Here is a 13827-nt window from a genome sequence, read left to right as displayed (position 1 = left end):
ATGCTAAAATCTTGACTTGCCAACAGCCATTAAATACAGATGCGGGAAAGTTAAAAGTGGAAATTGATTTCCAAGAATAGTTTGGAGCAAGAGGACCAAAGTGGTTCCCAAGAGTAGTTCAGAGTGATAGAGACCAAAATGGTGTTAATTCCTGGTAACTTTCCTTGCTGTCCTCCTTCTCTCACTGTGTAAAAATGTATACTGTATGGCTGTATATAGGTCTGCCTGACCATTATTCTACCTACAAACACCACTCTTGGCTTTCCCCAGAGGTAAGGGTGAGAGGTTTCCTATTTTTTAATTCTGAATTATGGTGTTTTCTCTTTAGTTCCTTTATAGGGTTTTATCTTGAATATTTTTATACTGAAGTGGCTTTCCAGTTTATTCAGTCATCCTTTCTGACAGCTAGGAATGGCTGTGATGCTGTGGAGAACTTATTCATAACAGCCCTCAACTCATGCAGGGCTGCCAGTAATTCAATACCCAGCAGTTCCTGATCTGGATGCCCTGTCTCTAGTAAACAGAAAGAAGAACACACAAACACATCTCCAGTTTAATTGAGTCAAACCAGTGATGTACGTTATATGTCTTGTTTACTGATATTTTTCCTTTGGTCTGTTGTGGAAGATCTTAGTTCAATACGTCAGTATCTGTACCTACTCGTAATGAAAACTGCAGTGACATCCAAAATATGGTAGGCACTTTCCAAAAAAAAAGAGGCAAACCAAAAAGTTTTAATAATTAGTTTATTTAATAATAATAATCATGTTACCAAGAAAGTCTGTCTAAAGCAACTATAAATTAGAATTTCAGGAGTTTGGAACAAAAAATTTCCTGGATTTTTAAAATTGCCATTTCACAGAATGGGGAGCAGGCAAGGAAGAAATCACTGAGGCTCATATCTCCATCCCAGCATCTTGTCAGGTGACAAGAGCCTTGAAACTTATTTTAAAATCAAAATTGCAAACTTGTGTTCATTGCAGCACAACATAGTCTTTGTAGAGCTTCACTGGTGTGCAGAATTTGGTCTACACACTACACTGCTGCTCATCCATGGGAGGGACCAGCATTGGATTAAGAGGGAGATACTTTGGTACCTCTGGTCAGAGGACTGTTTAGAAATCTGTCATAGTTTCATTTCATACTAGAAATATTTGAATTTATAGTATGTGTTATCAGACCTAGACAGTGTTAAACTATGTCTTAAAAGGCTTCTCGTTTTACCAAGTTAATATTTCATGTCTGCGTATGTCTTGTCGAAACTCTGATGTGAATGCTCTTATTGCAGATAAAATAGTTCAAACCACTTCTGTGTGACACAGATTACTGTGAAAATGCTGAAGCAGACCAAAGAGTGGTTTATTTAATTTAATTAGCAGTCTGGCGCTTAGTGGCTCATTTTTGTTTCGTGAACCATTTTCAGTAACAGTTGGTCTGCCAGTCACAGTAGGAAATGCAAGGGCCAGGATTCAGAATTACTGTCTTGTAGTATGCCCTGTGTGGCCATGGGAGACTTAGCTTCTGCTTTGACTGACTCCGAGGGGAAAGAATGCCTGAATTAAAAACGAGCACCAAGAGGAGAGATAACTCTGCAAACCTATGTGACCACGCTAGCTATGAAGTACAAAGAAGTTTCATATTCAAAAAAAAGGAGCTGCCTCAAAGTACCAGAGCCTGGCAGGGGAGATGCTTGAAATTAAAAATAGCAAAGCTGTTTTTTTCCACTCCTAAATGAAATAATGGGTTAAGTACTATGTGGCTGAAAATGTCCTGTCTCCTAGGCACTTCGGAAGTGCAGTTGAAAGGTTTCATAATATCTAAACTAATGCTTAGTGAAAAAGCATTATGAAATGAATACCCAGTTGTCTATAAAGTGCCCGATCCTGCAGACACTTGCCAGCCCCACTAAAATGTCAGCATCACCTTGCATAAAAAAATTAAAGGGAAAGAGAGAAATAGAATACAGGCAAAGATGCTTATTTCTTGGCAAATGGATTCTTAATTTGCTCAACGTTTGATAGCAGCTGTCAGAACAGTTGTTGTTACAGAAAACAGTGGGCTGTTTTCCTGTGGATACCCAACCTGGGGCATGATGTGCAAGACCACAATTTGAGCGGAAGGATGGGATTATTCATCTTCATTTAATGTAAATCAGTTAGATGGTAAACTACAATAACACAGCTCGCTCTTGAAAGGTTCTCCATTTCTGCTCCATAACATTACCAATTCACCCCCCTGGTTTTACCAGTGGGAGTCATGATATTTTGATGACATTTCCTAGGAGCAGCTTCTCTTCTGAGATCACGAGATAAGAATAGGTATACAATGTGCATTTAATTGGTCACAGTATTTGACTTTTAAAGTAGTTCAGTTTGGGTCACATTGGGAAATAGATACTTTTTAGCTGTTCTTTCCTAAGCAACATTTTCTGCCATTCTTTTCTCAAAAATCTTAACTTTAAAGGTATCTATTAGAAGCCTTATTTGTGTTCTGGCTACTGGCTTCCTGCCACAGATGAAAAATCAGACTGATGCAGTTGTGTGGGTATCATTTTGGAGGGAATTTACTAAAGCTGGATGTTAGCAGTCTGTCCGGCATTGGAGCCAGCTCAGCTTGTTTTGACCCTTGTCCCACAGATGCTCTTTGCAACCGAGAAGTGTATTTCTAGGACTAAGGCATTACATTGGCAGTTTGTAGCACCTGTGGATAAATTGTGCCTGTAAAATCACATTTTAAACACTCGTGGCTTAAGATGGCTGAGGTCAGGCTTTCCTTCCTTACTACCTGTGATTAAATGAAGTGAGAATTGCTGTCACTGGGGAGGGAGAGTGGCTCAGCGGTTTCGGTATTATTGTAGGATTTGGGTGATCTATGCTTAAATGCTGATTCTCAAATTCACTTTCTGTTTGACTTTGACCAAACTGAAGCAGACCCAGATGCCTGAAGACACTTTGGTGTCTAGCACTCATTTGTTTAAAGTCCAAGGAAATCAGGGAGCATTAGACGAAAATGCAGAACTTCAAAAGCTTTCTAGGTAGCTTTGTTTTTTCACTTTCCATCTTTATAATGGAGATGAACGCACTTCTCTTTCCCGTGGGAGTGGTCTAATGATACACACATTGAAGGCATAAGTGCTTTGAAACCATGATGACTATACATTTTCCCACCCCTTTTGAATTTTGCTGTTTACCAGCTGTATGCTTATTTATCAGTCACTGTTATGTGCCTCATAATTTCCTTCTCACAGGCTAATATTAACATCCCAATGGGAGCATTTCGACCTGGTGCAGGCCACCCTCATAAAAGAAAAGAATTTACACCTGAAGAAGTGGAGGAGGTAAGGAAAAAAAAGTGTGTGTGTATTTTTTTGACAAAAGAATCCCTACCATTGATGGAAGAGAGCCTTTTAATCAATCTTATAGCACTGCACACCAATCTTAGGTACGACAGCTGAGCATGCAGTGATCATTTATGGAAATAAATAGCCACCTACTAAACACTTTGTATATGCATAGTTCTGTGTTTGATGCCAAGGCATCTATAGGAATTTGAACTGTTTCAAAGGTGCATAACTTTGCTTCAACAGCAAGATGATATCTGCTGCCAGGAAAGAGAGACAGGATTTCACCAGCAGTGTTTGTCTAGATGGGAGCTGATGAGGTACAGTAGGAAAAGTTATAGCAAGGCTCTGGAAGAATATGCTACTACCTGCCAACCTATGGTGTGATTTATTGTTACAGCTTAACAATATTGAAACAGGTTTTCAAATGCGACACTTTCTGGAATGTATATCATTAAGGAGAAATTGAATGTGAAGACCCTAGCAAATTAAAACCAGAAATTGTGAGCCCATTTATGTGCGCAGGGGTGAAAATACTCCATGTTATATTGAATTCTGTGCTTTCATGCTTATATTTTACAGGGAGCATTTAATACTGTGTTTTGAATATAAAATTCAATTTATTTCTTAACCAACATTAGTCACAAAGTTTATGATCAAACACAGATATTTCTGGATTATATTAAAGCATCTTATTTACCACGAACGTTTATAATAAATAAGAACTAAAACCAGGTAGAGGAAAAGGTAGTGGTAGATACCCCAAACAAGAAAAAAAGCTCAAGTAAAGATCGGTGCTTATGGCTTCCTGGCCAGCTGCATAGTTTGGATTTAAAATTCCTTGTGGGGCCAGAGCTGCAGATGCTTCCCAGAGCCAAGGGCAGGAAAGGCTCAAATAAATGCTGTAGAGTTGGCTGCCTCTGGTAGGACTCAGCTGGGCGGACTTGCTGCCATGTGGGTAAAGAAAAGCTATCATTGCTAAGAAAGTCTTGCCCTCACACAGAGCAGAGCTGCGAAGACCAGGAGAGAGGTGGATAGCCACTTCCCTCCAGGCATGCAGTGGCACTGCATGTGATTCAGCCCCAAACAAGAGGCAACTCGATACGTTTTGGACAAATTATCAGCTTCTATATTTTAAAACCTTGGCAAAGGAGATGAGAGAAATATGGGTCTTAACACAAAGGGTTGGTGACATCAGAAGGGAGTGCATGTTTTTGAAGGTCAAAGGAGCAAACATGTTAACATGCAAGAGAAATGAAAGGTGGGAATTTCGGAAAATAACTCTTCTTCAGTCAGAGCATTTCCATGCAGGTATTTAGAAATGCTTGTTGTACATTTAAGTCAGACTTCCTTCAATAAAACTGAAAGCCAAGGTCTGATATCAGGTGCACGTTGCACACAGAGTGGGTGATATAGGGAGATGTGCAGTCATAAATAGCACACACTTGAGATTAGAATGGAAAGCTAACATCAATTTATGGAACACAAAGTCTCTAAAACATGGTGAAAGTTTGCACCATTTGTACTATGAAAGGACATTTTAGACAACAGCCAGCAGAATAACATATCTCTTCCTGCCCTCCCTCCCCAGTTTCTCTTGGGATTGTGTTTACTATAAAAACATCGTTTCCTGTTTCTCAAATAACTGACCTATGCTCGTACACAAGAGATTGCTATTATGGCAGTAAGGTCACTGATATCCTTTGCTGCAGAGTGTTCCTGCTTCAACAGAGGAGGAGAAAGACAAGAAACATCTCCCAGGAGCTAAGAAACTTCCCGGTCCTGCTGTCAACTTGTCAGAGATTCAGAACATAAAGAGTGAGCTGAAATTTGTCCCCAGAGCTGAACAGTAGCTGGAACAAGCAGGTGAGTAAAAGAGAGGTTCTTTGCATGGCCCTAAGAGAAGCAGACTGATCCAGAAAGAAACCTCTTTGTGTCAAAAGATGCCTTTTCAGTTACTTCAAAGGACCGAGAATCACACCCCATGTTTCAAAGACAAAATATAAGAAGAAAATGTCATAATCCTTAGAATTCCCTGCTCTTTCAAGTATGGAGCATGTAGGAGACTATATCAATGATATATCACACCCATCAATCGACTTAACAAGAAGTGTATTCAACTATTAGTGATATTGAAGCCAGATCAAAAATACCAGCTTCTTGTTTCACAAGCACAAGTTCCAGTTTTACAGATTATAGGACTCGTATTTGTCCACGCTAACTAGAAATAAATGTTTTATAATGCAAATAAATTTATTGCAGTAGTGGACAATTACAACAGTATTTTTAAAAGCTCATTTGGAACATCGGGTATTAGGCAATGTGTGCTTGCAGCCCAGAAAGCTGACCATATCCTGAGCTGCTCAAAGAAGTGTGACCAGCAGGTTGAGGGAGGTGATTCCACCCCTCTATTCTACTCTCATGTGACCTCACCTCGAGTACTGTATTCAATTCTGGAGTCCTCAGCACAGGAAGGACTAGGTTCTCTTAGAGTGAGTCCAGAGAAGGGCCTCAAAGATGATCAGAGAAGGCTCGTGCACCTCTCCTGTGAGGACAGACTGAGAGAGTTGGACTTGTTTAGCCCAGATAAGAGAAGGTTTGGGGAGACCTTCTAGCAGCCTTCCAGCGCTTAAAGGAGACCTGTAGGAAAGCTGAGGAGCGGCTCTTTGTGAGGGAATGTAGTGATAGGATGAAGCATAGCAATTTTAGGCTGAAAGGGGATAGTTTAGATAAGGTATTAGGAAGAAATTTTTGACTGTGAGAGTGGTGAAATACTGGAAAAGGTTGCCCAGAGAGATGGTAGAGCCTCGTCTCTGAAAACATTCAAGATCAGATTGGATGGGGTTCTGAGCAACCTGATCTAGTTAAAGATGTCCTTGCTCACTGAAGGGGATGGTGGGCTAGATGACCTTTAAAGGTCCCTTCCAACTCAAACTGTACTATGATTCTATGATTATTTTATTTAAAAGGAAATGTTCACTACTTAAACGCGGATTTTAGAGTCTTTTCCATCCAATTTGAAACAAGGCCCATAAGCCCTGTTGTTCTACATTCTGAGATATTAATGATCATTTCCATCCTTGAACTTGCCCTCTGATTTTCTTCAGGAAGCCTGAGTCAGTAAAGATGTATCAAGCAGCTACAATGGAAATTCAGCTACATGGAGAAGTTTAAATAGAAAAAAACCCTGGCTACAGTAAGAAAAAGATAATTGTTACATAGTAGTCATGTGAATTGCCAATTGTACCTATTGACATATGTCACAGAATTGTAGAATCATTTAGGTTGGAAAAGACCTTTAAGATCGTTGAATCCAACCACAGAAGTCCTTTTTTGTCATGAAGAGAGGTGGAGATAAACTGGGTGGAACAACATTGTCTGGAATTTACTGCACAAAAACATAAATGAAGAAGAAAAGAAAATATAAAGCAGTACAAAAGGGTTCTGGGAATACAGAAGCACTATAGATCAGGAATATTGAGAAAAATAGCTTATAATCTGAGTGAAATTCCCCAATACACACTGCAACATTAACTTATTTTTATGTGCAGCATAAATATGCCATTTAGAAGGGAAAATGTGTTGAGTTTTTTCTTGCTCTTACTCTGCCATGCTGTAATTTTTCTGTTATCTTAAAGAAACAACACAGTCTTTCTCTTCAGAAAACCTGGGAAAAGGAAAATTAACATTTTTTAAGATGTAACGTTGTAGTCGTCTTGCTAAAGCAGTGCCCAGAGAAATATGAATTTTTAATGTAAGGCTTTAAAGATGTTTTTCTCTGGAAGATACATAAATTTAGCATACACTTATTTAGACATAAATTTAACCCGTGTTTATACTCAAATGATTGCTATTTTCAATGTTCAAACCAGTTTTTCAATAATTAGCTTAATGAGAGTCTGACAAATGTTTAGGGCATGCAAAGAGATTTCTACAAAAAGGTCAGCAAGGCATCTTGAAAGCTCTGAGGTCACTATTACCTTGTTTCTGCCTCCATCCTTTTGATGTTGTATTGGTTATCAGGTTCTGACTGTGACACAGCTTTGTAGATTTTGGATCATACAATCACAGATCATACCTGAAAACTTAGTTTCTAGAAGAGCGCAGTACTCACTGGAGGCTAGGAGTTTGGATTTGGTCACAGTACAGAACTAAACATGTGCATAAATTCTACACTAAATTCAAATATATCAGTCACTTGCCACCTCCAGTGGCCCTGAATGGTACTATAGAGGACATTCACAAGTTCACCTGCTTTAAGCATGACCTGCAGTGTTGTATAAAATGTGATATAGTCAGTGAATTGTTTTATGACTGACCATGCCAAGCCAGTGAAGATGATCTTTATTTGCAAGAAATTTATGCTTATAAAATTTATGCCAGATACTTTGCTTCATCTCCAATAAAGGGTTACTGATCATTCCTTGAATATGATGCTTCCTAAAGAATGGTGAACAGACTGGTCAGTAGCATATGCCTGTGCAGAGTGCGTATTGATAAATGAAAGTATTCTTTGGTTTGGAAATGAATTCTCTATCACATCAGCATAATGAACTATTTATAGATTAACTGTTGAGGGATTTCCTTTTGTTACTATTTTTTTATTTCTTGTGGTACTCTGCAGGAAGTGCCCACTGAAACTGGAATAATAACTCTAAATTCTCTGGATAATTTCCATTGTGCTGTGATCCTACAGCACTGTATCAGAAAAGTATCACAAATATACATAAATGTCAAAAAATACCAAAGATTTTACAACTAGAAGTATTTCTAACACTTCCTCCTAGTATTGTAAATTTTCATCTGATAGTTTCAGTAAATTGCAAGTCAATATGATCAATTTTGTTTTAATTTTGATCCACATTTCCTTTTTGCTTTTACGTAGTGCAAACCCATCAGCAAAAATAAGGAACATGCAAAGCAGTAGGTTGATTCATTATTTACAAATCCATTTATACACAATTTGCGCTTTAGGGTAACTTCTGTTAAATATCTTTGGTCTTGTTCTTACACCAAATAAGGAAACATGGATAGATTTGCTAAGATCACAGTTGTGAGTCTGACAGTTTGTGGGAGGGATATAATTAGTGAGAAGTCATGAAGCTGGATCCACTGAAGGTCATAAAATGGTTATCAGTTAAGATATTCCTGTAGTCATTCCCTGTTACTGGACTATCTACAATTAATTAATTAGCATACCCTTCTGTGTCATAAAGAATTTTTTTCTTCCACAGACCTATGGATGATGTGTTTGATGCAGCTAGTTTTAATATACAAAATGAGTTGTGATTCATTTTCCTCTTCTCCATCTCCATTGTTATTTGCTGCTCTCATCACACGTGAACATTTCTACATGCACAAGAGTGAAATGTATGCAAATTAAAATAGAAACAAAATAGCACACACTAATCAGCTAAATATATGACCTATTGAATAAGTAATGGTAAGAAGCATTTAATTAATGACAAATGGAGTATGCTGTGGCTGAGATTTATTGCTGATTGTTGTGCTATCTCATAACTAGCAGAGTGGTTGTACTTGGAAATGGGACTAAGAACAAATTGGCAATTTACAAGACCATTCTTCATTTTCTGCCCCTTCATGTTTTGTGTGCTGAAGTGTAGGGGGTTGTGTAACAAGATTTTTTACCATGCGCTGTGAAAGGCTGTGAAATCTGAATATTGAGCTGTGGTTTTAAAGGACCTAGATCTTCAGCTAGAGTGGTCTGGTCTTTTCCTCTTGAAACAGACTTTCATATTTACCAAAGGAACTTCTCAAAAGGCAAAAAGGGAAATTTACTGCCTTGAAGTTACAAAAAAGTCTGTCATGGACAGAGGGGCAGCATTCCTGGTGCTGCGTTCTGATCATGTTTGGAGAAAGCACTTGTCAGGATCCCCATCACAATGGTGATGAAATGGTTTCGCAAGGTTTGAGAAAGAAATTTGCAGATAATCTGTTGTCTTTACATGAAATTCTGCTAGGGCGGGTGATTTAGTTGCAAAACCAGAGCAGTAGTTCTGTTGTCAGGTTACAAAAGCAAGGGAGTTGTGTTTTTAGGGCAGGAGAATAAACAGCTAGCAAAAGATTCTCAGGGCAGCCTTAACTTTGCATTACTTGCAACATTACTTCCTCTGTGATGTATTTGGAATCCTGCCTCACATAAAATGAGAAACCTTGTCAGCAGAGCATCCTCTGAGACTGGCATCACTTGGGGAAGAAAGAGAAAGGGGAAAAAAACCCCAGTTTGTTAGGAAATAGAGCTCTTAAATCCATACTTACAAGATATTCCTTGGTGTTGCTTTTAATTATTTACAACAAATTTCAATTACCTTGACAACATTACAACTTTGTCCACTGAGTACTGCTGATTCTAATTACAGTTTCGTGCTATATACTGCTTTTCAGCTGCATCGCAGTTAACAGTAACCATCTACCCTTCCCAATGCTGCGGCTCCGACACACTGTTCAATGATTGTGTCTTATTCCTGTGCTTACATGGACCAGAGGGATATGGTTAAACTGCTGTACAGTAACAAGCAAAGTTATTGCTATTTTGTCCAGCAAACACATCCAGTCCCTTGCTGGTAGAGGAACCCTGACATGCTGTGAGCTCTTGAAACAGCCCCTCAGTTCAAGAAAATATGTTCATTTGATTAAACCCAAGTAGCCAGCCTTTGCACGAGAGAAGGGAAGCTTACATCAACAGGATGCCAAGGTGGGTCAGGAGCTCAGATCTCCTTAGCTGAAGTGGAAGCAGTGGGGTGAAGAAAGAGGCTGTGTTTGGAAGAGTTTCTGCAGGACCCTTCTGCCAAAGTCAGAGGATGCTCTGGGACAGGGGGACTTAAATAGTGCATACCCTGAGGCACACAGGTAAAAATACATGCAGAAGTGACTGTAATCAGGGAACTGTTGGCATTAGGGACTGTTTGGACAGTGGGAAGGAAGTAATACTGGACACCATTTAAAAGCTTTGAGTGAGTTGAGGGCAATGCTGTTTCTCTATATGGAACTATCCCACCAGCATTAGGTATGCCTGGAGCACTCGGACAGTGTGATGACAAATGTTATCAGGAACCCAAAATAATAAGTAATTCCAGCTTCTTTTACCTTAAACAGTTAAAAACGTGTTCAGCACAAAGGTTTTCTAGTGCTTACATCAGAGTAAAAATGCTAACTGCTTTTGAATACATGAAGTGCAACTTCCTACGTTATTAACAGCTCAGATAGTTTTATCAAATCTACATAAATTGTAGCCAATTAAGCTGACAGTATGATCTGAAATATCACAGCTCTGATGTGATAATAAAATGAATTTTCTTCTAAATTTAGTGCCTCATCATTTTGTTTTATAGTTTGTATTCATTTCATTTGATAAAAGACTACCTAATTATGATTTCACAGCCTTGTGCTCAAGAACTACATCAATTACTGTGCCACTGTACTTTGTTATCTGTTGCAGAGATGGCTTGATATTGCATAAGCCTTGTGACCTCTGTCTGGGAGCAAACTATCTGCGAGTGTCATGAGGCCAGCTCTGTACTTGGGATTAGGCCTCTTTCAGCTGCTGAATTGCTCCTCGTGTGCCTTGTTTTGAAAAATGTAGCTCTTTTCAGTGCCAAGGCTACCTCTATGCCACACTTGGTTGAAAATTTCTTCTGAGAGTGCATAACATTGTATAACGGTAGAGCTCACTATATATAGGTAGAGCATCTCGTATAGGTAGAGCTCACCGTTACAGTGATCCCAACATCTGCTGTTCAAAGGGCAACACTACTAAGGAAGTATTATTGGATTTTGCTGTCCTTATTTGCTGCCATTTTAATCTCCTAATACTCCTGTGACTGGCAGCAGCAGTGTCACATACACTGTATTTCCATGCACTAAGAGAACAAAGTACACAGCATAAATAAGCGTTTCCTACAGGAATATATATTGGGTTTACGGTCAGTGTTGGTCATACTTTATTTTTCATACTTGATTATCTGTAGGGGGTGGCAGAAGGGAAACTCAGCTGAACTAAGCTTTACTTAAACCTGGGAACAAGTATAAAGTCTGATTTCTCTCCCTTCATTTAGTGGCTATATTAGTATGGCTGTAATTGCAACTGACTGAAAATGGCAGTACATGTATAGATATGGATTCAATTAAAGCAGAGTAAAACTCTCAGACTTAGTGCTCAGAACTTACTCCCTCACTTTGGTAAAGTTGCCATAACATTGCTTTTAATTTAATAACTCAGTTATTCAACTGATAAAAAAATGAATTGAGTCCTTCAGCTTTTAGCTCTCCTGGGTCTTTGTTCCTGTTTGTTGCCTTGGAGCAAACCTCATCTTAGAACTGCTGTTACTCGTGCCCATCCTTACAGAGTCTTTCACGATATAGAAATGTAATCGCAGAGCAGACAATAGCTACAGCCATGAACACACTTAGGGAAGAAGGAGGCGATGGCTGTACTTTATTTGCTTCCAAGCAAATGAACCATGAGAGAATCAGGCGAACCAGCCCATGTCCGCTGCTGCGTTAGTGGATTTTAACAGCAGTGGTAGCAGCAATACTGGTGCGCACAAAGACAGAGATGGACTGGCAAAATTGCTCTTACTGAGGAAACATCAAAGAACAAAAAGCTTCCCCCAAAGCCAAACTGCTCCTGTTCTGAGGGGAGGATGATGACAATAACTAGATGGTGTTATTTCAAGGCTTTGAAAGGTACTGCCTTTATATGTTAGATGAAACCAGCACAAAGCATGTACTGAAATGGAAGAAAATAGAAATACGGGGACTTGAAATGAAATGTTTGAGCTGAAATAGGCAGAACACAAGGAAAAGCAAACATCCAGTTCTTTCTGTGTTTGCAAATCATGTTGTTCTTGAGTGCAGTATCCTACCCAAAGATTGTCAAAGACCAGGATAGAGTATGTTCTCTCCTGTAATTAATTAAGGATCTCAGACCTTAATTAAGCATTTAATTAAGGACCTCAGACCTTTCTCAATTTCCTTGATTTTGTGATTTTGTCTGAAAATAGTGGAATTGATCTGTCTCTTCAGGGTTTGAATGGAAACATGTATTTTGGAAAAAATGTAATCTTTCTCCCTTTTAGTTCTCAAGATGAGTTCCCTCTGTGAAGACAAGAGGCATACTTTCAGTTTTTCAGTCCATTTTGCTGAAAGTAATGTGAATTCAGATGGGTAAATCTCATATGTACCCATTTTTTTTAGTTTAAGTCCTTCATTCATAAAGTACAAAATCAGGCAGTGATGTAGTATTGCAGTCCTTTCCACTCTTTATATGTTTTTCTTATTTTTATTCTTATGTCTGGCATGGAATAGACTTGCTATTGTACGCTTGAACAGTTACTTCTGGGGCAAACCAGTTCTGCTTATTTAAGGAGCGGTTAAGTGTTGTCTGTCAAGTTACTGCAGTTTTACGTATTAGTAGATAATACCTGAGTCACTATTGAGCATTTGCATGTGACAAATCGGTAGAAACCTTAGTTAAGATGTTTGTGTTCTGTTTCACATGTGTAGAGAATAAGAGATTGAACCTGGCCAAACACCACAGCTGAGCAGTAGCTTGCTGGGCCATGGGGCAACTTGGTCATATGTCCAAATGCGAAGTTATTTGCAGTTTGGTTGAAATTAAAGAAATCTCTTTCCCTAAAGCAGGATGAGCAATTGAACAATTACCTCCAGCTTCTTCAAAATCTTACTTTAGTAGGCACCATAGAGGTGACTGTAGACTGGCTCCCAGAGAAGGTTGTCCTGGCTTGAGGACTAAGGGTCTCATTTTTGAGCTGAAGATTGACCATTCTTCAGCAAAGTCAAGTCCCTGGGACCCCATCTGCAGTGAGAGTTTTGGCATCTAACCATTTCCATCAAGGCAAGCCAGTGGTAGGAAAATCACATGCAATGGCTTTACACTGCCTCCTGCCAATGGAGTGTTTCTTCATATCCTTCGCTGGTGTCTAGGATTTTATTAACAGCACAGGGATGAGGTAAATTTTGGGCAGAATGATGCAGGCAGCTGTTTCTGGTAGCCATGGAGCATGGCAGAAAACACAGAATCACAGAATCACAGAATCACACAAGGTTGGAAAGGACCCATTGGATCATCGAGTCCAACCGTTCCTAACACTCCCTAAACCATGTCCCTAAGTACTTCATCCACCCGTTCCTTAAACACCTCCAGGGAAGGCGACTCGACCACCTCCCTGGGCAGCCTGTTCCAGTACCCAATGACTCTTACTGTGAAGAATTTTTTTCTGATATCCAACCTGAACCTCCCCTGACGGAGCTTCAGGCCATTCCCTCTAGTCCTGTCCCCTGTCACTTGGGAGAAGAGGCCAGCTCCCTCCTCTCCACAACCTCCTTTCAGGTAGTTGTAGAGAGTAATAAGGTCTCCCCTCAGCCTCCTCTTCTCAAGGCTAAACAACCCCAGCTCTCTCAGCCGCTCCTCATAAGACTTGTTCTCCAGCCCCCTCACCAGCTTT

At 39.5% G+C, this 13827-nt stretch overlaps 1 protein-coding gene across 9 annotated transcripts in view; it reads left to right on the top strand.

The window, feature by feature from the left end:
* SMPX (small muscle protein X-linked) overlaps positions 1 to 13827 on the top strand; it is a 40312-nt gene that overhangs the window by 5900 nt on the left and 20585 nt on the right. For 8 of the 9 annotated variants that reach the window (XM_054056210.1, XM_054056207.1, XM_054056202.1 and 5 more), the window contains exons 3-4: positions 3248 to 3337; positions 5053 to 5206. In XM_054056210.1, coding sequence (XP_053912185.1) covers positions 3248 to 3337; positions 5053 to 5193 — 231 coding nt within the window. In that variant the 3' untranslated portion in view covers positions 5194 to 5206. Of the gene's footprint in view, positions 1 to 3247; positions 3338 to 5052; positions 5207 to 6447; positions 10594 to 13827 lie in introns of those variants that run through there. The other variant, XM_054056205.1, reaches the window with a different exon arrangement.

This window comes from Cuculus canorus, chromosome 1 (genome assembly GCF_017976375.1).
Source record: "Cuculus canorus isolate bCucCan1 chromosome 1, bCucCan1.pri, whole genome shotgun sequence".
In the NCBI taxonomy this organism is placed as follows: domain Eukaryota; kingdom Metazoa; phylum Chordata; class Aves; order Cuculiformes; family Cuculidae; genus Cuculus; species Cuculus canorus.
Note: the sequence above shows the minus strand (reverse complement) of the source record. Positions and strands in the feature narration are given on the sequence as shown.